The sequence below is a fragment of the Suncus etruscus genome, chromosome 14 (genome assembly GCF_024139225.1).
Source record: "Suncus etruscus isolate mSunEtr1 chromosome 14, mSunEtr1.pri.cur, whole genome shotgun sequence".
Lineage (NCBI taxonomy): Eukaryota > Metazoa > Chordata > Mammalia > Eulipotyphla > Soricidae > Suncus > Suncus etruscus.
The window spans coordinates 81,387,725-81,410,540 of NC_064861.1; the positions used below are offsets into that span (position 1 = coordinate 81,387,725).

General features: G+C 55.9%; 1 protein-coding gene across 1 annotated transcript; it reads left to right on the top strand.

The window, feature by feature from the left end:
- The first annotated feature begins 900 nt into the window (after nucleotides 1–900).
- Nucleotides 901–22,589, top strand: KMT2B (lysine methyltransferase 2B). The gene is made up of 37 exons (XM_049786558.1): nucleotides 901–1,275; nucleotides 2,419–2,491; nucleotides 2,727–4,816; nucleotides 5,020–5,133; nucleotides 5,230–5,380; nucleotides 5,665–5,944; nucleotides 6,102–6,157; nucleotides 6,385–6,663; nucleotides 6,955–7,049; nucleotides 7,301–7,399; nucleotides 7,521–7,634; nucleotides 7,780–7,926; nucleotides 8,016–8,111; nucleotides 10,002–10,119; nucleotides 10,552–10,665; nucleotides 10,816–11,000; nucleotides 11,080–11,169; nucleotides 11,247–11,351; nucleotides 11,449–11,522; nucleotides 11,949–12,070; nucleotides 12,160–12,251; nucleotides 12,345–12,482; nucleotides 13,018–13,176; nucleotides 13,415–13,535; nucleotides 13,615–13,693; nucleotides 13,792–13,952; nucleotides 14,921–15,148; nucleotides 15,226–16,525; nucleotides 16,616–16,705; nucleotides 16,779–16,888; nucleotides 20,157–20,294; nucleotides 20,378–20,452; nucleotides 20,550–20,727; nucleotides 21,353–21,460; nucleotides 21,574–21,657; nucleotides 21,783–21,912; nucleotides 21,994–22,589. The coding sequence occupies exons 1-37, from the start codon at nucleotides 901–903 to the stop codon at nucleotides 22,267–22,269; spliced, it is 8,244 nt and encodes a 2,747-aa protein (XP_049642515.1). The 3' UTR covers nucleotides 22,270–22,589.
- Nucleotides 22,590–22,816: the final 227 nt, after the last annotated feature.

Genomic DNA, 22,816 nt, shown 5'->3' on the forward strand with positions numbered 1-22,816 from the left:
CTTCCAGGAGGAGCAAGTCAAGTCCAGACTTTGGTCCGTCGGGAGGCGGATGCTCGGCCTCTCCGCTGTCCTGCAGCGGCCCCTGGCGGCCTGCCTCTGCGGCTCCGCGGGGCCGGCCCGGCTCCCGTTTTATTCCGGAGCCGAGTGAGGGCTGCGCCAGGCTCGGGGACCAGCAGTGTAGCAGCTGGGCCGCGCGGGGGTGGTGAGAACAGCCGCTCGCCCTCTCATGGCAGGCAAGGTGCGCCGAGTGTGCTGAGCCCGACGTGGGGTCGAGCGGAACGCCAGCTCCGCCCGCTTTCGGCCGCCCGCCTCCGCCCCGGAGCCCAAAGGCCCGTCCTGCAGCTCCCCTCAGCGGCGCGCGGGGCCGCCGGCCCTGCCCGGCCCACGCCTCCGGGAGTCGCCAACTTGGAGTCGGTCCCCAGCCTCGGGTTCCCAGGCCGAGCCCGCGGCAGCTGGGAGTGGTAGTTCGCGCGGGCCCCGCGTCGGCCCGGACGATGGGCGGCGCCGGGGGCGAGGACCACATCTCCCGGCGGCCCTGACGTTGGCGTGGCGGGCCGGTCGGAACCCCGCCGCCCAGCTCTCGCGGCGCCCGCGGCCGGGCGCCCGGACTACATTTCCCGGAGGCCCCCGCGCGCGCCTCGCCCGGCCCCGGCCGCGGTGCGGGGTCGGTGCTCTCCAGGCGCAGTCCCGGAGCCGGCCCCGCGGCCTCGGCCTCCCGCTCCCGTGGTGCCCCGCGCGTGGCGGGCCCCGCGGCGCCGCCGCCCGCGCTCGCCCCGCAGCCGCCGCCGCGCCGCGCCTCGCCTGGCCTGTCCGCGCCGCGCCCCGCCCCCTCCCTCGCTCCCCTCCCCCCGCCTGCGCAGCGCCCCTCCCCCGCCTCCCGGCCCCTCTCACGGTGCCAAGATGGCGGCGGCGGCGGGCGGCGGCGGTTGCCCCGGGCCTGGCTCCGCGCGGGGCCGCTTCCCGGGCCGGCCGCGGGGCTCGGGCGGGGCGGGGGGCCGCGGCGGCCGCGGCAGCGGGGCCGAGAGGGTGCGGGTGGCGCTGCGGCGCGGCGGCGGCGCGGCGGGCCCGGGCGGAGCCGAGCCCGGGGAGGACACGGCCCTGCTGCGCCTGCTGGGGCTCCGCCGGGGCCTTCGCCGCCTCCGCCGCCTGTGGGCCGGCCCGCGCGCCCAGCGGGGCCGGGGCCGGGGCCGCGGCCGGGGCGGGGGCTCGAGCCGGGGCGGCGCGCCGGAGGACGAGGAGGAGGAGGCGAGCAGCGACGGGGACTCGGACGACGAGGTGAGGCGGCCGGGCGGGGCCTCCGGAGGCCGGATCGGGGGTTCCGTCCAGGTGGGGGCGGCGTGGGAAAGCGGGCCTCGGGGCCCCCCGGGAGGAGCCGGCCGGCCGCGCGGGCCGGTCGGTGGGAGCGCCTGCAGAAGTGGCCGGGCAGCCCGGCTGCAGCGCTGCGCTCGGCCCGGGGCTGCAAGCCCGCCGACGTGTGCGGGGGCCAGAGGGCGGCGGGTCCCGCCTGGCCTGCCGGGCCGTGGTGCTTGACAGCGGCAGCGTGCCCAGCGCAGCCGGGCTGAGACTGCAGCTGCCCCGGCTGGCCTCGCTGTCTCCCACGTAGTCCGGCTGCTCCCGGCCTGGCGCCTCTGCGAACCGACCGTGGGAGCTGCTTTCTCAAGGCGAAGGCCTCCACAGTGAAGGGACAGGGAGTGAAGGCCGAGATTGCACTGGCCAGCGGGTCTGACTTAGCTCAGGCTTTCTCCCCAAATGCTCAGAAGAGGCAGGAAGGGTTGGGATTGAGTTGGGGTGACCTGCCTCACAGTCCAGCCTATCCCCGACGGACCCGGAGAGGAGCCGATTGCTGCACACGTACACGCAGACGCACAGACTTACAGGCTCACTGTGTCTGTCTGTCTGTCGGTCTGTCTCTCCCCTCTCTGTCTCTCTCTGTCACACACACACTCTCTCTCTCTCTCTCTTTCTCTCTCCCTCCCTCTCTCCCCCCCTCCCCCCCTCTCCCTCTCTCTCTCTCCCTCTCTCCCTCTCTCTCCCTTTCTCCCTCTCTTCCCTCCGGTGGCTTGGGAAGTACAGTCTCACTCAGGATGACCCTCTGGCTGGGTGGAGGGGGAGGAAACAGGACTCACATTTTCATAGATGCACAGAAGAGAATCTGAGGGTAGTGTTGGACTCCCTGACCCTCAGAGCCTTGTTCTGTACTCCAGGCCCAGCCAGTGAGGTGCTGGTGTGGCCCCGGGCTGTCCCTCTACCTAGACAGAGCCGCAACTTTCTCCTCCCTTCACCTGTAATGGTCTCTGATTTTGTAGACAGACAGTGGTGAGGGTAGAAGGGAAGCTGGGCGTACCTGAGTCTAGGGTGGAACCAGGGCTTGGGCACTGACTGCTGTTTCTCCCCTCCACCCTTGGTCCTCTATATCAGGAGTTTCAGGGTTTTCATTCAGATGAAGATGTGGCCCCCAGTTCCCTGCGCTCTGCGCTCCGATCCCAGCGAGGTGAGTGATGGGGAAACTCTGCCTCTCTAGCTTTGCAGGAATGTTATTCTCACTTTGTATCAGTTCTTCCCTGTTCAGCTACTCTATCAGTTACCAAGTGTGTCGGTATTTAAAGACAAGCGAGGCTGGGCTGTGGGTAATCAGACAAGAAAGACTTAGTCCCTCCCTCCTGGAGCACCTTTCGTGGTCCACAGGGCTAGCTTGACCCATCTCCCCGCACCTGTTTTCCTTTTAGGTCGAGCCTCCCGAGGTCGGGGCCGCAAGCTTAAGACGACTCCCCCTCCCCCTCCTCGTCTAAATGATGTGCCTCCTGCTCCCACAAAGACTCCTGCCCGTAAACGGGGTGAGGAGGGCACAGAACGGATGGTGCAGGCACTGACTGAACTTCTCCGGCGGGCTCAGGCACCCCAAGCCCCCCGGAACCGGGCATGTGAGCCCTCTGCCCCTCGTCGTTCTCGGGGACGGCCTCCAGGACGGACTGCAGGCCCTTGCAGAAAGAAGCAACAGGCAGTGGTGGTGGCAGAAGCAGCTGTGACAATCCCCCAACCTCCTGAGCCCCCACCTCCTGTGCTTCCCGTAAAACACCGAACTGGCAGCTGGAAGTGCAAAGAGGGCCCGGGCCCAGGCCCTGGGACCTCCAAACGTGGAGGACAGTCTGGGCGAGGAGGCCGTGGAGGCAGGGGTCGAGGCCGAGGTGGGCTGCCCCTCGTGATCAAGTTTGTTTCAAAGGCCAGAAAAGTGAAGATGGGCCGATTGTCCTTGGGACTTGAATCAGGTCAGGGTCAAAAGCAACATGAGGAAAGCTGGCAGGATGCCCCCCAAGGAAAAGTTGGATCTGAACAGGGAGAGAATCCATGCTGGAGGAAGGCCCAGAAGCTGGAGGAAGAGGGAGAGGAGGAGAGAGAAGTAAAGAAAGAGAAGGAGGAAGGGGAAGAGAAGAAAGAGAGAGCTGTAGCCGAGAAAGAGATGGAGCTAGCTGAGGAGAAAGAAGAGTCAAAGCCATTCGTTCCACCCCTGACTCCACTTGTCCTTCCTCCTCCCCCTCCCATTCCCGCTCCTTCTTCTCCTCTTCCTCCTCCTCCTGCTATTTCTCCTCCTCCTCCTCCTCCTCCTCCTTCTCCCCCCTCCACCTCGACCCCTCCTCCACCACCCTCTGTGTCCACCACACCCTTGCCATCCCCTCTCCCACCCCCTGCTCTGGAGGAACAAGAAGAATCCCCCTCTCCTGTGATCCCAGCCACTTGCTCCAGGAGGAGGGGCCGCCCTCCCCTGACGCCTAGCCAGCGGGCAGAGCGGGAAGCTGCTCGGGCAGGGCCAGAGGGCACCTCACCACCTGCTCCAACCCCCAGTGCCACCACAGGAGGCCTTCTGGAAGACAGTCCCACTGTGGTTCCCAAAAGTACCACCTTCCTTAAGAACATCCGGCAGTTTATTATGCCTGTGGTGAGTGCCCGCTCCTCCCGTGTCATCAAGACACCCCGGCGCTTTATGGATGAAGACCCCCCAAAACCCCTGAAGGTGGAGATCTCACCTGCTCAGAAGCTTCCTGTTGCCTTTTCCCCACTTGCCCCCCAGGAACCACCATCAGCTCCCTCTCCACCTCGTGCCCCAACTCCCCCATCTGTACCTGCCCCACTCCCTGAAAAACGAAGGTCTATTCTAAGGGAACCCACGTTTCGCTGGACCTCACTCACACGGGAACTGCCCCCACCTCCTCCAGCCCCACCTCCTGCCCCTGTCACTCCACCCCGGAAGCCTCTGCTCCTTCGGGCCCCTCAGTTTACCCCAAGCGAAGCTCACTTGAAGATCTACGAATCGGTGCTTACCACTCCTCCTCTTGGGGCCCCAGAAGCCCCTGAGCCAGAGCCTCCTCCCGCTGATGACTCTCCAGCTGAACCTGAGCTGCGGGCAGTGGGCCGCACCAACCACCTCAGCCTGCCTCGATTTGCCCCTGTGGTCGCCACTCCTGCTAAGACCGAGGTGGCCCCTCCTGGGGCTCCAGTTCTGAGCAATGGGCAGGAACCTTCCTTACAGCAGCCCCTCCAAGCCTTGCAAACACAGCTGCTGCCCCAGGCACTGCCACCACAGCAGCCACCGGTACAAGTACAGCTACCATCGCAGCAGCCGTTGCCACTACAGCAGCCACCACAGCCACAGCAGCTGCTACCATCGCTGGAAAAGGCCGAAATAGCAAGCCTGGCTTCCTTACCTCTATCTGGTGTGGAGGAAAAAATGTTCACCCTTCTCAAGAGAGCCAAGGTGCAGCTGTTCAAGATCGACCAGCAGCAGCAGCAGCAGCAGCAGAAGGTGGCATCTTTGATGCCGGTGAGTGTGGGGGTTCATCTGCACCCCTGCATGCAGTCATCTCGCTCAGACTCACAGCATCCCTTCCCCAATCCTCCTCTGAACCCTCCAGCATTCTGAGGTACTCTTAGCTTGTCTTTTTTTGACCAATCCCACCCCATCCTAGACCCTTGGTTCCTTCTTTCCTCCCTTTTTGGTTCTGACCCTGTTTCTTCCCTTACCAGCCAAGTCCTGATGGGCCCATAGAGGAAGGCCTGGGGACTGTCAAGCAGATTCCAGATAGAGGTTCCGTGAAGTGTGAAGATGACACTGTGGAAGCTAAGAGAGAGCGACCATCGGTATGGTTGGGAGGAGGAGGGGTGTCCTTTGGAGAAAGTTGGCAGCAGAAAACCAGGGGCAGGTCCCCGCATGTACCCCTCCGCTCTCCTCCTCAGGGCCCCGAGTCCCCTGTGCAAGGTCCCCGCATCAAGCACGTCTGCCGTCATGCTGCTGTGGCCCTGGGTCAGGCCCGGGCCATGGTGCCTGAAGATGTCCCCCGCCTCAGTGCTCTCCCCCTTCGGGACCGGCAGGACCTCGCTACCGAGGGTAGGGCCAGATGTATGTGTGGGGAGGTTTGATGTCTCTTAGATTTGGGATTGAGGGAATGCGCCAAAATTAGGAGAGTTACCAAGCCTAGTTGCATGCTTGATATAAGTAGAAATGACCTGGAGTGTCAGGCTTTAGACAATACTGGAGACACCTGTTCTATGTAGTGTAGCGTTCAATTGACTAGATGGCCAATTGAAAGGAATTTAGGGGAGAAAAATAAGAAAATGAAGCCCAGTGCTTGGTGACTGGTGCCTCCATAACCTTCTCTTTGTGTGTACTAGATACCTCATCAGCATCAGAGACCGAGAGTGTACCCTCACGGTCCCAGCGAGAAAAGGTAGAATTAGCAGGACCTGGAGGAGACTCAGAGCCTGCAGGGTCTGCAGCGACCCTGGCTCATACACCTCGACGCTCACTGCCTTCCCACCATGGCAAGAAGATGCGGATGGCACGATGTGGCCACTGTCGGGGCTGCCTGCGCGTGCAGGATTGTGGGACCTGTGTTAACTGCCTGGACAAGCCCAAGTTTGGGGGTCCTAACACCAAGAAGCAGTGCTGTGTGTGAGTAGCTGGGTTACAACCTCTTCTCACTATGGTTGTTGGTCACTCTGGCCTCCTGCCCCATCAAAGCAGAGGGATTGGCATCCTGGTGGAGAGCTTCCTCTCTTCCCCCAGACCACAGTCCCCTACCCTGGTGACGTGCTGCTCCCCTCCCCAGATACCGGAGGTGCGACAAGATAGAGGCTCGCAAGATGGAAAGGCTGGCTAAAAAAGGTAACTGGGTTTGAGGAGCACTTGATACAGATTGATTTGTGGGGTGGAGGAAACCCTTGTTTTCTTTACTTTCCTCCTCATATCTTTGCAGACTGCCTGTGCTGTCCATCCTGTGTTTTTATTTCTCTGCCTTGCTGTCCCGTTCTGCCCCATTTTCTGGCTTTCCTCCATCCCAGTGTTTGTGCCCTGGTTGAGATCACATCCTACTAAATCCCCTGTTTCCACAGGCCGGACGATAGTGAAGACGCTGCTGCCCTGGGATTCTGATGAATCTCCTGAGGCCTCTCCTGGTCCTCCAGGCCCACGCCGGGGGGTGGGAGCTGGGGGGCCCCGGGAGGAGGTGGTGGCCCCCCCTGGATCTGAGGAACAGGACTGCCTCCTACTACAACGCAAGTCAGCCCGACGCTGTGTCAAACAGCGACCCTCCTATGATATCTTTGAGGACTCGGATGACTCAGACCCTGGGGGTCCTCCTGCTCCTCGGCGTCGAACTCACCGAGAAAATGGTGCGAGTTACTTATTGCTTTCTTTATCTGTCTTGGGTCTTTCTGTGTGGAGTGTTGGGGCTCTCTGACCTAGGATTTTATAGGTCTGGTAGAGAAAGTGGCTAAATAATAGAGGGGCTGGTTGGAGGTGGACAGGGAGAACTGGTTTGTGACGTTTTCAAGTAGCTCCTCCAGTCATCCCTGTGGACCTTGATTAAATGAAGGTGGCCTGGAGATTCAGGTCCCTATGATTGGCAGGAGTGGGATCAGGGAAGAGGAAGAACCTTCCTTACCCTGAGCTGTCCTGCCTAGAGTTTCAAATGCCTGAACCCGAGGAGCAGAGCCGACCCCGCAAACCCACCTTGCAGCCCGTTTTACAGCTGAAGGCTCGGAGACGCCTGGACAAGGTCAGGCCCCCACCATAACCCCAAGCTTAGAGACAGGCCTGAAACTTCCTGACAAGTCACAGTCGTGGACTCATCAAATGTTGTGTGTCCACACAGACAGGCCCAAGGAGTGATGCTGGCCTGTCCTCAGGAAAGCAATGGAGGATTTGAGCAAAAGGCAGGGTTGGACTGCAGGGCGAGAGGGCAGTGAAGAGAAACACATGGCAAAGGGTGAGATTGTCAGCCTACTGAACCCCACCTTCCCTTCCTAGGATGCATTGGCCCCTGGCTCCTTTGCTGCTTTTCCTAATGGCTGGACTGGAAAACAGAAGTCCCCTGATGGTGTACACCGGGTCCGTGTGGATTTTAAGGTAGTTTTGCTGGGGAAGGTCTGTAAGCAATGGTGGGAGGAAACTTGTAGATAGTGAGTGAGAAACCAGGTCTCTACCAATGGTCATAGCCTGTCTTCCTGATGGTGTCCTTTTCTCGCAGGAGGATTGTGACCTGGAGAATGTGTGGCTGATGGGCGGCCTGAGCGTGCTTACCTCCGTGCCAGGGGGCCCTCCAATGGTGTGCTTGCTGTGTGCCAGCAAAGGCCTGCATGAGGTGTTGTCTCTGACATTTTACACATACCCCTGATTTCCATTGGCCCTTACTGCCTTAATTTTTTTTTTATATATATATAATTCTTGCAATGTCTCATTCTCCTGTCTCCTGGCCTCACCATGTGCCCATTGTTCACTGTCCCCAGTTGGTGTTCTGCCAAGTGTGCTGTGACCCTTTCCACCCTTTCTGCTTGGAGGAAGCAGAACGACCCCTGCCCCAACATCATGACACCTGGTGCTGCCGCCGCTGCAAGTTCTGCCATGTCTGTGGGCGCAAAGGCCGGGGATCCAAGGTTGGGGCCCCGGGGGTTTTGGGGTGAGTGTTTAGGGGTGTCCCTCTGCCAGTAGATTCTGCTACTATTGCTCTCTCCAAATCCAATAGCACCTTCTAGAGTGTGAGCGCTGCCGCCATGCTTACCACCCTGCCTGCCTGGGGCCCAGCTACCCAACCCGGGCCACCCGCAAACGACGCCACTGGGTGAGAGATGAGATCCTTGTTTCACACTTCTTTCTCCTTGATGCCTCTATCCCCACTCTACCCGATTCTCATGAGAGAACTCTAGGCCATAGCTCTTGTGAGAAGGGGATGGATTGTTGGTGTTCTTTGGGTTTGATAATGGAACTTTGCCTCTACAAAAACTCCACTCAAGCGCCAGAGCAATAGTATAGCGGATAGGATGCTTGCCTTGCATGCAACTGACCCTGGTTCAATTTCTGGCATTCTCTCTGATTCCCCAAGCCCACCAGAAGTGATCTCAGTGCAGAGCCAGGACTAAGCCCAAAGTACTGCCAGGTGTGATTCCCCTCAAAAAAAACCATTTTCACTCAGACAGGATTTATTTTTATTTTTTTTAAATTATCTTTATTTAAACACCGTGATTACAAATATGATTGTAGTTGTATGATAACAGTCATATAAAGAATACCCCCCTTCACCAGTGCAAGATTCCCACCACCAGTTTCCCAGATCTCTCTCCTCCCCACCCCACCCACACCTGTACTCAAGACAGGCTTTCTATTTCCCTCATTCATTCACATTGTTATGATAGTTTTCAGTGTAGTTATTTCTCTAACTGCACTCATAACTCTATGTGTTGAGCTTCATGTCATGAGCTGCACCTACATGGGAAGATGGGAAATAAGGATTGGATCACTCAGACAGGATTTATATGCATATTATTTTGAAGCCTTTTTTTTGTTTTTTTGTTTGTTTTGGGTTACACCCGTCAGCACTCAGGTTCCTCTTGGCTCTACACTCAGAAATCACTCCAGGCTCGGGGGACCGTATGGGTTGCCGGAATTCGAACCAATGACCTTCTGCATGCAAGACAAACCCCCTTAGCTCCATGCTATCTCTCCGGCCCTTATTTTGAAACCTTTAAAAGAATCACGATTGGGAGCCGGAGAGATAGCATGGATGCCTTTCATGCAGAAGGACAGTGGTTCCTGACATCCCATATGGTCCCTGAGCCTGCCAGGAGCGATTTCTGTGTGCAGAGCCAGGAGGAACCCCTGAGCAGCACTGCCTGGTGTGACCAAAAAACAAAACAAATCAAAAAAGAATCATGATGATAGGGCCCGGAGAGATAGCACAGTGGCATTTGCCTTGCAAGCAGCCAATCCAGGACCAAAGGTGGTTGGTTCGAATCTCAGTGTCCCATATGGTCCCCCCGTGCCTGCCAGGAGCTATTTCTGAGCAGACAGCCAAGAGTAACCCCTGAGCACCACCGGGTGTGGCCCAAAAACCAAAAAAAAAAGAATCATGATGGGGTCGGAGAGATAGCATGGAGGTAAGGCATTTACCTTTCATGCAGAAGGTCATCGGTTCGAATCCTGGCGTCCCATATGGTCCCCCGTGCCTGCCAGGAGCAATTTCTGAGCACGGAACCAGGAAAAAACCCTGAGCATTGCCGGGTGTGACCCAAAAACTACAAAAAAAAAAAAAAAAAAAAGAATCGTGATTAGCAAAATTATTGATAGTGGTGTTTTAGACAAACTGTCCCAGCACTAAACCAACCACCAGTTTTCTTCCCTCCACCAGGGTTCCCAGGCTCCCACACACCCAATGATCCTATCCCCATATATGCAGAACTTGTATGGTCTCAAAATGGTCTCCGAGGCTCTGGTCCATAGTCCTAGGCTCAGGATGTCCATTCTTCCCTCTACTCCCCACTCTTCCTCCCCTCAATATTCCCACTTCAGACCTTTCCTAGCCCTCTCCTCTGGCCCATCTCTTCCTCTCCTTTACTTCCTCCTCCTAACTCCTCGTACACACTTTCGTTCTTTTCCATGTCTTTCTGTGTTTCCTGCCTGCCTTCCCCTTCTGTGCCCTTGTGGAGCTCTCCCTTAACACCACCTTGCCCCCCAGATCTGCTCAGCCTGTGTGCGCTGTAAGAGCTGCGGCGCCACTCCGGGCAAGAACTGGGACGTCGAGTGGTCTGGAGATTACAGCCTCTGCCCCAGGTGCACCCAGCTCTTTGAGAAAGGTGGGGACCTGGCAGGGTCCTGGGAGCCACTGGGCAATGGGCCACACCCCTAAACAGGCAGAATAGATACTCTGAGTGCCTTCCACTGTCTTTCAACTGCAGAACCTTCTGCCATTCAGGGAACACAGTATAGAACTTCTCTTAAGGGTAGTGGGAGTGAAGGGGTGGGGGACCCTGATTTCTTAGCAGACCCTAAGATACTTCCTAATATCCATTGAGCAGTTTGCAGACCTGGACTGCCCTCATCTGGAGCCAGGTCCTCCTCTTGGTGAGGCATTGTACTTGGAGCTGGGAAATAGCCCTTTCTCTCAACTAGCTTTCTGGGTTCTGAGGGAGAAGCCCATAATGACTTCTACATACAGGATAGCCAGTGGCTGTCCCTAGACTCTTGACTGTGGTCTTGACACCTCTGACCTGCTCTCCCTCCCGCAGGTAACTACTGCCCGATCTGCACCCGCTGCTATGAAGACAACGACTATGAGAGCAAAATGATGCAGTGCGCACAGTGTGACCACTGGGTGCATGCAAAGTGCGAAGGACTCTCAGGTGTGTGCGCAGAGGAGCTGGGGTGCAGCTGGAGGTGTAGATCCTTGGATGTTCAGAGGACAAGGGAACTACATGGCCTTGGCATTGAAGGGGCTGCTCAGAGCCCTCACATGCTCCTGTACCCTCATTTCCTTCACCTGGCTTGATTAGATGAAGACTACGAAATCCTTTCGGGGCTGCCGGACTCGGTGCTGTACACTTGCGGACCCTGTGCTGGAGAGACACACCCCCGTTGGCGAGAGGCCCTGAGCGGGGCCCTGCAGGGGGGCCTACGCCAGGTGCTCCAGGGCCTGCTGAGCTCCAAAGTGGTGGGCCCACTGCTGCTGTGCACTCAGGTTTGGAGGGCTCGAGGAGGCAGGAGGGGAGTTGCGGGGACAGCCCAGTTCTAGCCCTGTTGACTGCCCTGCTTTGCAGTGTGTGCAAAACGGAAAGCAGCAGCATCCAGGGCCCTGTGACCTACAAGCTGTGAGTCAGCGCTTCGAGGAAGGCAACTACAAATCAGTGGTGAGCAGGACTGCGGGGACACAGGTGGGTGCCAAGAGAAGGGGCTGGGGCTCCCATCCTGACAAGCCCCCTTACAGCACAGCTTCATGGAGGACGTGGTGGGCATTCTGATGAGGCATTCCGAGGAAGGAGAGACCCCAGAGCGCCGTGCAGGAGGCCAGACTAAGGGACTCCTACTGAAGGTATGTTCTCTTTGGACACCTGGAGCAGGGCTGAGTGGTGGGGAGGAGATGGTGTACTTGGGGCAGCCAGTCCTCATCTTGTTAACCCACTTCTCAGCTGCTAGAGTCTGCGTTCGGCTGGTTCGACGCCCACGACCCCAAGTACTGGCGACGGAGTGCCCGGTTGCCAAAGTGAGCAAGGCTGGGTAGCAGGCTGGGATCCAGGGTGTGGGCACCTGGGGTTCTAGGGTTCACTGTACCAGGAAGGGCCAAGGAAGATGATTGGGGCCAGGAGGAGGAGTTCCAGAGTAGCAGTGCCTCTGAGCATGCACTTAGCTCCCACTTTATTTCTTTACTCAATGGGATTATGCAGGGCGGCTGTATTGCACTTTGTGCCCTGTTGGGGAACTGTATGGGGGCTAGGGTTTCAGAAAGAGGTACCTGCTAGGCACCTTAATCTGCGAGAGAGGGAGAGGAAGAATATTGCAGACCTGGTGTTTGGGAGAAAGAATGACCACATAGAGACAATAGAGGCTGTCGTTCGTGTTTAGGCTAACCCTGGGGGTGGGCTCTAGTGTACCACTCTGGAAGTGTCATCTCATCCTGCCTTGTCTACAGCGGAGTCCTTCCCAATGCTGTTTTGCCCCCATCCCTTGACCACGTCTATGCTCAGTGGAGACAGCAGGAACCAGAGACCCCAGAATCTGGACAGCCTCCAGGGGACCCATCAGCAGCGACTGGTAAGTAGTGGTGAGTAGCCAGCACCCTTTTATCAGTAGCCAGGCCCTGGGTTCTGATTCTTAGGCCTCTCTTCCCACATGTCTTCCAGCTTCCCAGGGCAAAGATCCTGCCACTTTCTCGCACCCGGAGGACCCCCGTCAGTGTGCGCTCTGCCTCAAGTATGGAGATGCGGACTCGAAGGTGAGGGCTGCAGCAGTAGACCCAAATCCTCTAGCCCACTCCTTCCCACCCCTCCTGGAATCTCCCATCTCACCATGACTCCTCTGTCCCTAGGAGGCAGGACGGCTACTGTATATTGGGCAGAATGAATGGACACATGTCAACTGTGCCATTTGGTCAGCTGAGGTGTTTGAGGAGAATGACGGCTCCCTCAAGAATGTGCACGCTGCTGTGGCTCGGGGGAGGCAGATGGTAAGGGCAAGGGCGAGTTCTTGGGGCACATTCCCTGCTCTGCCATCCTAGGTTCCTTTTTTGCTTGTCCTGAGACCTCAGTGCTTTTTCTTTTATGTGCCTTTAGTGTGTGGTACAGGGGACTAATGTTAGATTGATTCTATCCACAGACTCTGTACTGGTCACTTCCGTCCAGTGTGGCATTTAGGTCTTCCTGTGTGTCTGAGGTGGTTGAGGTGTGTCTGAGGTGGTTATCTGTCTGGGTCAGTGCCTTTAGCTGAGGGATTGCAGATTGCTCAGAATGACGATGACAGAGCTAGCAGCCCAGGGCTGAATAGGGTTAAGTGGAATAGTGCAGGTTGCTCCTTAGAGCAGTGTCAGAAAGCTGGAGAAATCTGCTTAGTGTTCACTTAGTGTTGCTTCCCCTAACCTGAGGGAATTTTTCTGTGTATTGGGCCTTGGAGGCAGCTGGGTTGGAAATTGTGTTTAGCAAGTGCCTTGACTTTGTATGTGCTAGTCCATGGCCTCTCCCCTTAGCAGCTGCTTCTGTCCACAGCGCTGTGAACTCTGCCTGAAGCCTGGAGCCACGGTGGGCTGCTGCCTGTCTTCCTGCCTCAGCAACTTCCACTTTATGTGTGCCCGGGCCAGCTACTGCATCTTCCAGGATGACAAGAAAGTTTTCTGCCAGAAACACACGGACCTGCTGGATGGCAAGGTGGGCCTTCACCGTGAGGGAGACAGCACCTTCTCTCTCGCTTTGCCCACCCACTCAGGGACCCTCCCCGCCATGGCCCCTTAGGCTTGGTCCCTGCTGCCTCTCAGTGTTTCCTCCTTGTTCTCCCAGTGTCCTTTAGCCAAGCCCCAGACTGTCCAGTCCCTGCCTCCAGAACCTTCCCTCGCATCCCCCTCACCACCCACCAATCCAGCAACCCCATTCGCCACCCACCTCCCAGGAGATCGTGACCCCCGATGGATTTGATGTTCTCCGCCGAGTCTACGTGGACTTTGAGGGCATCAACTTCAAGCGCAAGTTTTTGACGGGGCTCGAGCCTGATGCCATCAATGTGCTCATTGGTAAGCTATGTATTCCTCACGCCCATCTTCGTGATGCTTTTAGTTTGGCCTGATCCTATGTGCCTCCTCTGCACCCTAGGCTCGATTCGAATTGACTCTTTGGGTACTCTGTCGGACCTCTCAGACTGCGAGGGACGGCTCTTCCCCATTGGCTACCAGTGAGCTCACCTTGGGGCCCTGGGTGGGTGAGGGTCTTCAGAACTGAATCAGTTTCCTCAGGAGGTCCTACCCCTCTGACCCCGTATGTCGTCTGTAGGTGTTCTCGTCTGTACTGGAGCACTGTGGATGCTCGGCGGCGCTGCTGGTATCGGTGCCGGATCCTGGAGTATCGGCCGTGGGGGCCCAGGGAAGAGCCAGTTTATCTGGAGGCCGCTGAGGAGAACCAGACGATTGTGCACAGCCCTGCCCCATCCTCAGGTGGAGTGCAGTCCTCAAACTCCCAGAAAATCCCCTTGCCTTCTCCACAGTGGTTACCTTCTATCCCACCTCCCTTTCCCCTAAAACCCCCCAGGGTGCTTACTATCTTCCATCTGGTAATTTCTAGGCTTTGCATTACATGCCAGGAGCTGTGCCCTTCATTTCACAATAGTGAGGGGGGAAAGCACCATGCTACCTGCTTATTGTGGGATGACAACTTCGAGACAGATGTCGAGAGCATTTGTAGTCTCTCGATTTGGGCTCTGTTTGAGTAATGTTCCCGCAGCCCTCTGAGGAAGTATAAATTCTGTGGTACTACAGCTTTCCTGAGCAGTTGCTCCACTGTAGTAACCTGGTAGAACTAGGGTGTAACTCAGTTCCCACCTAACAGCCATGCTGTCTAAAGATGCAGCTGAGTCCCAGGTGGCCCGGGAAAGGAAGAAATTTGGATTGTTTGTAGGAAGGGATTTGTTCTAAGTGCAGCATTACGTGAAATGGAAAGGAGCAAAAGGTGCATTTCTCCTATGACTAGAAACTGGCAGCAGGAAGCAGAGGTTAGCTTGCGTGGGTTGGGTGGGGCCAGGGAATGGTGAGCGGCAAGCTCCAGAGTAGGTGCTGCATTTGACGTGGCCAGGATGCGCAGAGCAAGAGAGTGGCCGTATTGACTATGCTAAAGAGGGCAATGCCTCCATGCACACGGGTCCTCAGAAGGCAGTTGGCTGCCAAAGGGGAAGGAGGTGGAGGCGTATGGAGCATAAGGGAAGCAGCCCCCAGGGGTTCACAGAGGTTGTGCAGAAGCCACAGGAGAATGAGCAGGAGTGATTGTTGGGAACCAGCCTGGGTGGGCACTGGAAATGGAGCTCCCAGGTGGAGGCAGCATAGTTGGCGCGAAGGAAAGGTGCACATGTGGTGGGAAACTTTGGCAGGCAGCCCCTTCCATCTCTGATGCAGTTCTGATGCCTCTTTAGAGCCCCCAGATCATGTGGAACCCCCACCAGATACAGACGCCCTTATCTCTGGAGCTCCTGAGCACCACTCACCCATTCAGAACCTGGACCCCCCACTTCGGCCAGATCCAGGCAGTGTCCCTCCTCCAGCGCCCCGCTCCTTCTCAGGGGCTCGAATCAAAGTGCCCAACTACTCGCCATCCCGGAGGCCCTTGGGGGGTGTCTCCTTCGGACCCCTGCCTTCCCCTGGTGAGTTTCTGGTGAGTCAGGGCAGGGTAGTACAGGTGGGGCAGAGGCACTCCTTGACACTGACCTTCTTCTCACAGGAAGTCCATCTTCTCTGACTCATCACATCCCAACCGTGGGAGACCCGGACTTCCCTGCTCCCCCCAGGCGCTCTCGTCGTCCTAGTCCCCTTGCTCCCAGGCTGTCAGCATCAAGGCGGGCCTCCTCACCACTCAGAACTTCCCCTCAGCTCAGGGTGCCCCCTCCTACCTCAGTTGTTAGAGCCCTCACACCTACCTCAGGGGAGCTGGCTCCCCCTGGGCCAGTCCCGTCTCCACCACCCTCTGAAGACCTGGGCCCAGACTTTGAGGATATGGAGGTGGTGTCAGGACTGAGCGCTGCTGATCTGGACTTTGCGGCCAGCCTGCTGGGGACTGAGCCTTTCCAGGAAGAGATTGTGGCTGCAGGGGCAGTAGGGAGCAGCCATGGGGGCGCAGGGGACAGCTCAGAAGAGGAGGCCAGCTCCACCCACCGCTATGTCCACTTCCCTGTGACTGTTGTATCGAGTCCAGCTCTGGCCCCAGGCCCCCTCCCTGGAATGCCCCGCATCGAACAGCTCGATGGAGTAGATGATGGCACGGACAGCGAAGCCGAGGCCATCCAGCAGCCTCGAGGTCAGGGAACGCCTCCTTCAGGGCCAGGAGCAGGCCGTGCTGGAGTCATTGGAGCCGCAGGGGACCGGGCCCGACCTCCTGAGGACTTGCCTTCTGAAATTGTGGATTTTGTCTTGAAGAACCTAGGTGGTCCTGGAGAAGGAGGTGCTGGGCCCAGAGAGGAGCCAATCCCCCCAGCTCCTCCCTTGGCCAATGGTAGCCAGGCCCCCCAGGGCTTGTCCCCTAGCCCAGCAGACCCTACCCGGACATTTGCCTGGCTTCCGGGGGCTCCGGGGGTTCGAGTATTGAGCCTGGGCCCTAATCCTGAGCCCCCAAAACCTGCCACATCTAAAATCATCCTTGTTAATAAGCTGGGGCAAGTGTTTGTGAAGATGGCAGGGGAAGGCGAGCCTGTCTCCCCCCCAGTGAAGCAGTCCCCTCTGTCCCCTCCCATCCCTCCTACAGCCCCCACTTCCTGGACTCTGCCCCCAGGACCCCTGCTGGGTGTGTTGCCAGTCGTAGGGGTGGGGGTGGTCCGCCCTGCTCCACCCCCTCCACCTCCTCCACTGACACTGGTATTGAGCAGTGGGCCCCCTAGCCCTCCCCGCCAGGCCATTCGCGTCAAGAGAGTGTCCACTTTTTCTGGCCGCTCCCCACCAGCACCACCTCCAAACAAGACCCCCCGGCTGGAGGAAGATGGGGAGTCCTTGGAAGATAACCCCCAAGATCCAGGGATTAGTGGTAGCAGGTAAATCCTTGTACTGAAGCTGCACAGGTGGGCAGCAGGGTGGGCAGGAAGATTGCAGCTCAGCCTTCATGTGGCTCCCACCCATCCCAGGTTTAGCCGAGTGCGCATGAAAACACCTACTGTGCGTGGAGTTCTAGACCTGGATGAGCCCAGGGAGCCCACTGGGGAGGAGAGCCCAAGGTGAACGCCGGTCTCCTTTCCTGGAGAGTCTGGGACTTGGGCTCTTCCCCTTCTGACAGGTCTCTCCTCACAGGCCCCTCCAGGACAGCTCCCCTCTGCTGCCACTTCCAGAAGCTGGGCCTCCAGTAGTCTGTGATGGCCCATCAGACCTGCTGCTCGAGTCCCAGTGGCACCACTACTCAGGTAGGGAGCAGCCTTCTCCCTGATAACCCTTTTGGGTGTTGCCCAGTGGAGTCGCACACCACCTCGCCACCCCACGTTCTCAAGTTACAGGCACGTCCTTGGGCACTCCTCATCTCTGGCAAAACTCAGAGCAGACATTGCACTTGCTGTCCTCTTGACATCCTCTGAAAGTGGTCTATTCGGTGGCCCACGGCATGCCAGGCATACCTCAGAGACTGGTCTGTGCCAGTCCTAGGTTCAGATGAAACCTGCAGATGAAACTCTTGAGACTCATTCATAGAGAGTAGAGCACACCTTGGAAGATGATGGGCATGGCTAGAGGACCAGGGAAGAGAGTAGTGAGTAGGCATAGCACCCCCAGCCTCGGGGATATGAAATTGATGTGCAGAGAGGGCAGGTGGCATACTGTGGGGAATATGTGTCAGTCCAGAATTGAAGACAGTGTGGTTGAAGCCAAAACAACACAAAGGCACCCTGCCAAAATCTGAGTTGAGCTTCTAGGTGGAGATGAGGAAGCAGCTTAGAAATGTTTTGCACATGGGGCTGGAGCAGTGGCGCAAGCGGTAGGGCGTTTGCCTTGCACGTGCTAACCTAGGGCATTCGTACCACGTTTTGATCCCTCGGCGTCCCATATGGTCCCCCAAGCCAGGAATGATTTCTGAGCCTATAGCCATGAGTAACCCCTGAGCATCGCTGGGTGTGGCCCAAAACAAAACAAAACAAAAGAAATGTTTTGCATGAAGACCAAGACAAGCAAAGCCACAGATGCATGAGAAAAAGGGGTGGGAGGGAAGGGAGGTTTGACTAGGAGACCTGTGCTGAGGGAAAGGTGGGAAGTTAGGTTTAACTGTAGAGACATGGATATACAGGATGGGACCGTGCCTTACGGCTCCAGAAAGGAAGTGGTATTCTCTTGGTCACAGGAGACAGTGGGAGAGGGGGATTTGTAGCCAAACCAGTTATCAGTCAAGCAGTTCAAGGGTCAGAATCCAGGACTGAAGCAAGAGTACAATGGATAGGGCACTTGCTTTGCATGCAGCCAATCAATGTTTAATCCCTGGCACCCCAGATGGTCCCTGAGCACCACCGAGTGTGGCCAAAAACAGAACAAACTTTTTTGGGGGAATTTCTTATCTAGATGTGTCAATTTTTCAGCACTGACCAACTACTGAATGTGGAATGGAGTGAGGGGGAAGAAAAGCACTTAAGGCTACCTATGAGTACCAGAGATGCATGTGTGTGGCAGTGACTGACAAAGTAGTCCTTGCTCATAGGGACCAGACACTGATAAGTGATAAGGGAATCTGCTGCATGTGAGAAAGAAGAAATGGGAAGATATTAGGTACAGACTCATAGAACAGGGCAGGGAGAATGAGGAGGAGACTGAAGAAAAGAAGAAGTCGGGTGGACCTAAGGGGACACGGAGGCCTAAAGGTGATGTTGGTCACCCATTGAGAATCGGGTTTGGAAATGTGGGGAGAATGAGCATCCAATCTCTCAAAGAGGACTCAAACACTTTGCCCAACACACTGCAGGGCAGCTCCCACATCTCAGCCATTAACTGGTTTGTGCTAGCTGCAGCTATCACTCTATTTTGTTCCACCTTGAAGCACCTCTCAATGGGTTCTCAGCCCTCTGGACACCCTGTCTTTGTGTCTTCCTGTTGTTCTGGCCTTTCAGTTCTGGCCTGTCTCAGGACCGTGGCCTTGACTTATTCTCCTTCTCACTCCTACTTTCTGGCTCTAAACCCCATCTCTGTTCTGATAGTCTCCAAACTGCTGACTACTCCTGTACCCTGCTGCTTTCTTCCTCTCAACAAATTAGGCTTAAATAGTCCAGTCTTAAATAGTTCATGGTATCTACACCAAACTTTGCCCTCTCCTACCCTTACCAAAGGTAGAGGCACTTTTGCTTTTCTAATTATGGCCATAGATCTCAGAGTTATTTTTGATGTTCTTTTTTTTTTTTTTTTGCCCTTTTTTTTTTTTCTTCTTGGGCCACACCTGGTGATGCTCAGGGGTTACTCCTGGCTATGCGCTCAGAAATCGCTCCTAGTTTGGGGAACCAAATGGGATGCTAGAGGATCAAATAGTGGTTCGTCCTAGGTTAGCTCATGCAAGGCAAATGCCCTACCTCTTGCGCCACTGCTCTGGCCTTATTTTTTGTTTCTGGTTTTGGTTTTTGGGTCACACCGGCCAGTGCTCAGGGGTTCCTCCTGGCTCTACGCTCAGAAATTGCCCCTGGCAGGCTCGGGGGACCATATGGGATGCTGGGATTCGAACCACCATCCTTCTGCATGAAAAGCAAACACCTTACCTCCATGCTATCTCACCGGCCCCTGGCCTTGTTTTTTGCCCATTTTTCTCTCATGTCTACATCTCCTGTATTAGTAAGTGCCTTTTCTTCTGATTATGCAAGTCTGGGTCTATATATTTAGAATATGTGAAAAATGCCTGAATGAGTGGACTGGAGCTCCAGTGGACTGGAGCACATGCTTTGCATGCAAGAGCTTTGGTTTGATGTCTGGTATTGTGTAATCTCAGAAGCCAGGAGTGGCCTCAGAGCACTGAGTCTGGAGTAGCCCCTGAGCACCACCTAACGTGGCCCAAAACCAAAACAAATATGTGAAATATGATTCTCCACTTTTGGGGGCCAGAGCACAATGGGCAGGCTTGCATGTGGCCAACCTGGGACAAACCCAGGTTCAATTCCCGGTATTCCATGTCCCCTGAGCCTGCCAGGAGCGATTTCTGAGCACAGTGCCAGGAATAACCCAAGTGCTGCCTGCCGGGTATGGCCCCAAAACCAAAATAAAAAAAGATTCTCTTGTATTTTGTATGAGAGGAATGAGGAATGTTAGATATTTATGGTCGGTCGATTTTGAATGAAGCAAGTATGTCCTGCAGAGCTACAACATTTCATGGAACTGATCATTTGTCCAAAGTCCTGGAGAGAAGGGCCCATAGGCCTGCTAAGGTGTGGGAAAGGTTAAAGTTAAGGGGTCATAAGGGGTCCTGGTCCAAGATGATAGCACAATAGGTAGAGCATTTGTCTTACATGCATTCATCTCAGGTTCTATCTTCAGCACCCCATAAGGTCCCCAGAGTACCACCAGGAATAATTTCTGATCACAGAGTCAGGAATAATCAAAAGGAAGGGATCATGAGATCCTGTTTCTGTCATGAAGGAAGTAGAGCAGGGGGCAATCAGGGCTTTTGAACAAGAAAAGAATGATCCTCACTTGCTTTGACTTGCTTTTTGGAACCAGGTGAAGCTTCGAGCTCTGAGGAAGAGCCTCAATCTCCAGAAGACAAAGAGAATCAGGCCCCGAAACGGGCTGGCCCACATCTGCGCTTTGAGATCAGCAGTGAGGATGGATTCAGTGTGGAGGCAGAAAGCTTGGAGGGTAAGTGAGGAGCAGCTTCACTGGGTGGGAAAGTGTCCAGAGAACACCATGCCTTACTGCTGGGAACCTGCTGTTTTCCTCAGGGGCATGGAGAACTCTGATTGAGAAAGTGCAAGAGGCTCGAGGGCATGCCCGGCTCAGGCATCTCTCCTTTAGTGGTAAGTGTCCCTGAGAGGGGGCACTGCAGTGACTTTCTGAGGGCAGGCTGGGATTTGAGCATGACTGGGATATGTCCTAACCTGTTACTCTCTCCAGGAATGAGTGGGGCAAGGCTCCTGGGCATCCACCACGATGCTGTCATCTTCCTGGCAGAGCAACTGCCTGGGGCCCAGCGCTGCCAGCACTATAAGTTCCGGTACCACCAGCAGGGAGAGGGCCAGGAGGAACCACCCCTGAATCCCCATGGGGCAGCCCGTGCTGAGGTCTATCTCCGGTGAGAGGTTTGAGGGTGATACCTGGGGAGTCCAGTGGGAGTTTTCAAGGGTGGGAGCAAAATACTAGATTGGAAACATTTTGGAAGTTGAGTCCTGAAGAGAAGATAACAGGCCAAGAGTTATTTGGTTTATCTAGAAATAATTTCATACTGCACCAGAGTAGTAATACAGTGTGAGCTTACCTTGTATGTGGCTGACCTGGGTTCGAGCTCCAGCATTCCATATAGTCCACTGCACCCCCTAGGAGTGATCCTAAGCTCAAAACCAGGAGTAAGCTCTGAGTACTGTTGGGTGTGGCACACACACAAACAGGCTGGAGCAATGGGGTCAGGATGGAGGTCATTTGCCTTGCAGGTGAACTGTATGAGTTTGATTTCTTACTCCATACGGTCCCCTGTACCATCGGGGGATCCTGAGTGCAGAACTAAAAGTAAATCCTGACCACCACCAGGTGTGGCCCAAAAACAAATCAACAAAGTAAAGGCAAATTCCTTTATTTTGCTCCTTGAGTTTACATTAGGCAAACAGCGATTCACTGTAGCATCACTCCTCACGCACAGTACAGCAGGGTAGCTCCTCTCAAAAGGAATAGCTCTGACTCTCCCTTTCCTTCCTACCCTGCAGGAAGTGCACCTTTGACATGTTCAACTTCCTGGCCTCTCAGCACCGTGTTCTACCTGAGGGTGCCACCTGCGATGAAGAAGAGGATGAGGTGCAGCTCAGGTCAACCAGGTATGAGGGCAGTATGTCAGGATGCTGCTTGGGCTGGTTTGTTGAAAGGGTGCTAAAGTGCTAGGCCCAGTGCTCACTGCTGGTATCAGCCTATAACTCTGGTCTCCCACCAGACGTGCCACCAGCCTGGAGCTGCCCATGGCCATGCGCTTTCGCCACCTCAAGAAGACATCCAAAGAGGCAGTGGGTGTCTACAGGTTAGTGGGGCTAGGGGACATAAGGGAGTTTCCCCTTTGGGTGGATGGATAGGCACCCTTTGGGGGGTTCTTTTGGGTTTTTTCCCCCTACCCTTGATCATCCCCTTGCCCATCCTGCCCTGCAGATCTGCCATCCATGGGCGGGGCCTGTTCTGTAAGCGCAATATCGACGCGGGCGAGATGGTCATTGAATACTCTGGTATTGTCATTCGCTCTGTGCTGACTGACAAGCGGGAGAAGTTCTATGACGGGAAGGTAGGCACTGTCAGGCCGGAAGGTAAGGCGCGGGCTGCTCCGGAGAACAGTACGCCTGACCACTTCACCTCATCCCTGTAGGGCATCGGGTGCTATATGTTCCGCATGGATGACTTTGATGTAGTGGATGCCACAATGCACGGCAATGCCGCCCGCTTTATCAACCACTCGTGTGAGCCCAACTGCTTTTCGCGCGTCATCCACGTGGAGGGCCAGAAGCACATTGTCATCTTTGCCTTGCGTCGCATCCTGCGTGGTGAGGAGCTCACTTATGACTACAAGTTCCCCATCGAAGATGCCAGCAACAAGCTGCCCTGCAACTGTGGCGCCAAGCGCTGTCGGCGCTTCCTAAACTGAAGCTTTGGCTGCCCAGCAAGATAACACCAGAATCCCTGCTGCCATCTTACCCCGACCTGGGGACTTCCTAGTTCCTCCCAGAGCATCTCACCCCTACTTGTGTTCATGGTGGATGTGGGCATCCTAGTGGCAGCCTGTGATGCTGTCCCCCAACCCTCTCCAGTCCACCCAGCAATCGCCCTCTACCTACTCTGGGGGCCCAAGATGTAGATACTGTACAAAGGTTTCTAAATCCCTTCTTTTCTATGCACTTTTTTATTTAAGAGGGTGGGATCCCAGGTGGGAAACCCCCCACAATAAAGTCTGTCAATGTTTGGAAAGGTGGTCCTCCCATCTGTCTGGTGTGGGAGCAACTAAGGGAGACATCAGTTTTTACAACTAGTAAGTTGGGGAGCTACATTTTCCAACCACAGAATCTAGGCCTTGGGAATTCCTGGAATAGGGTTATATTTGAGAGAAGCAGGGGAGTGTAGGGGGCCAAGAAATATGGGAGGAGGTCTATGGGATCCTGACCTGCCTAAAACTTGGAGAGAGGGGCCTCTTAACG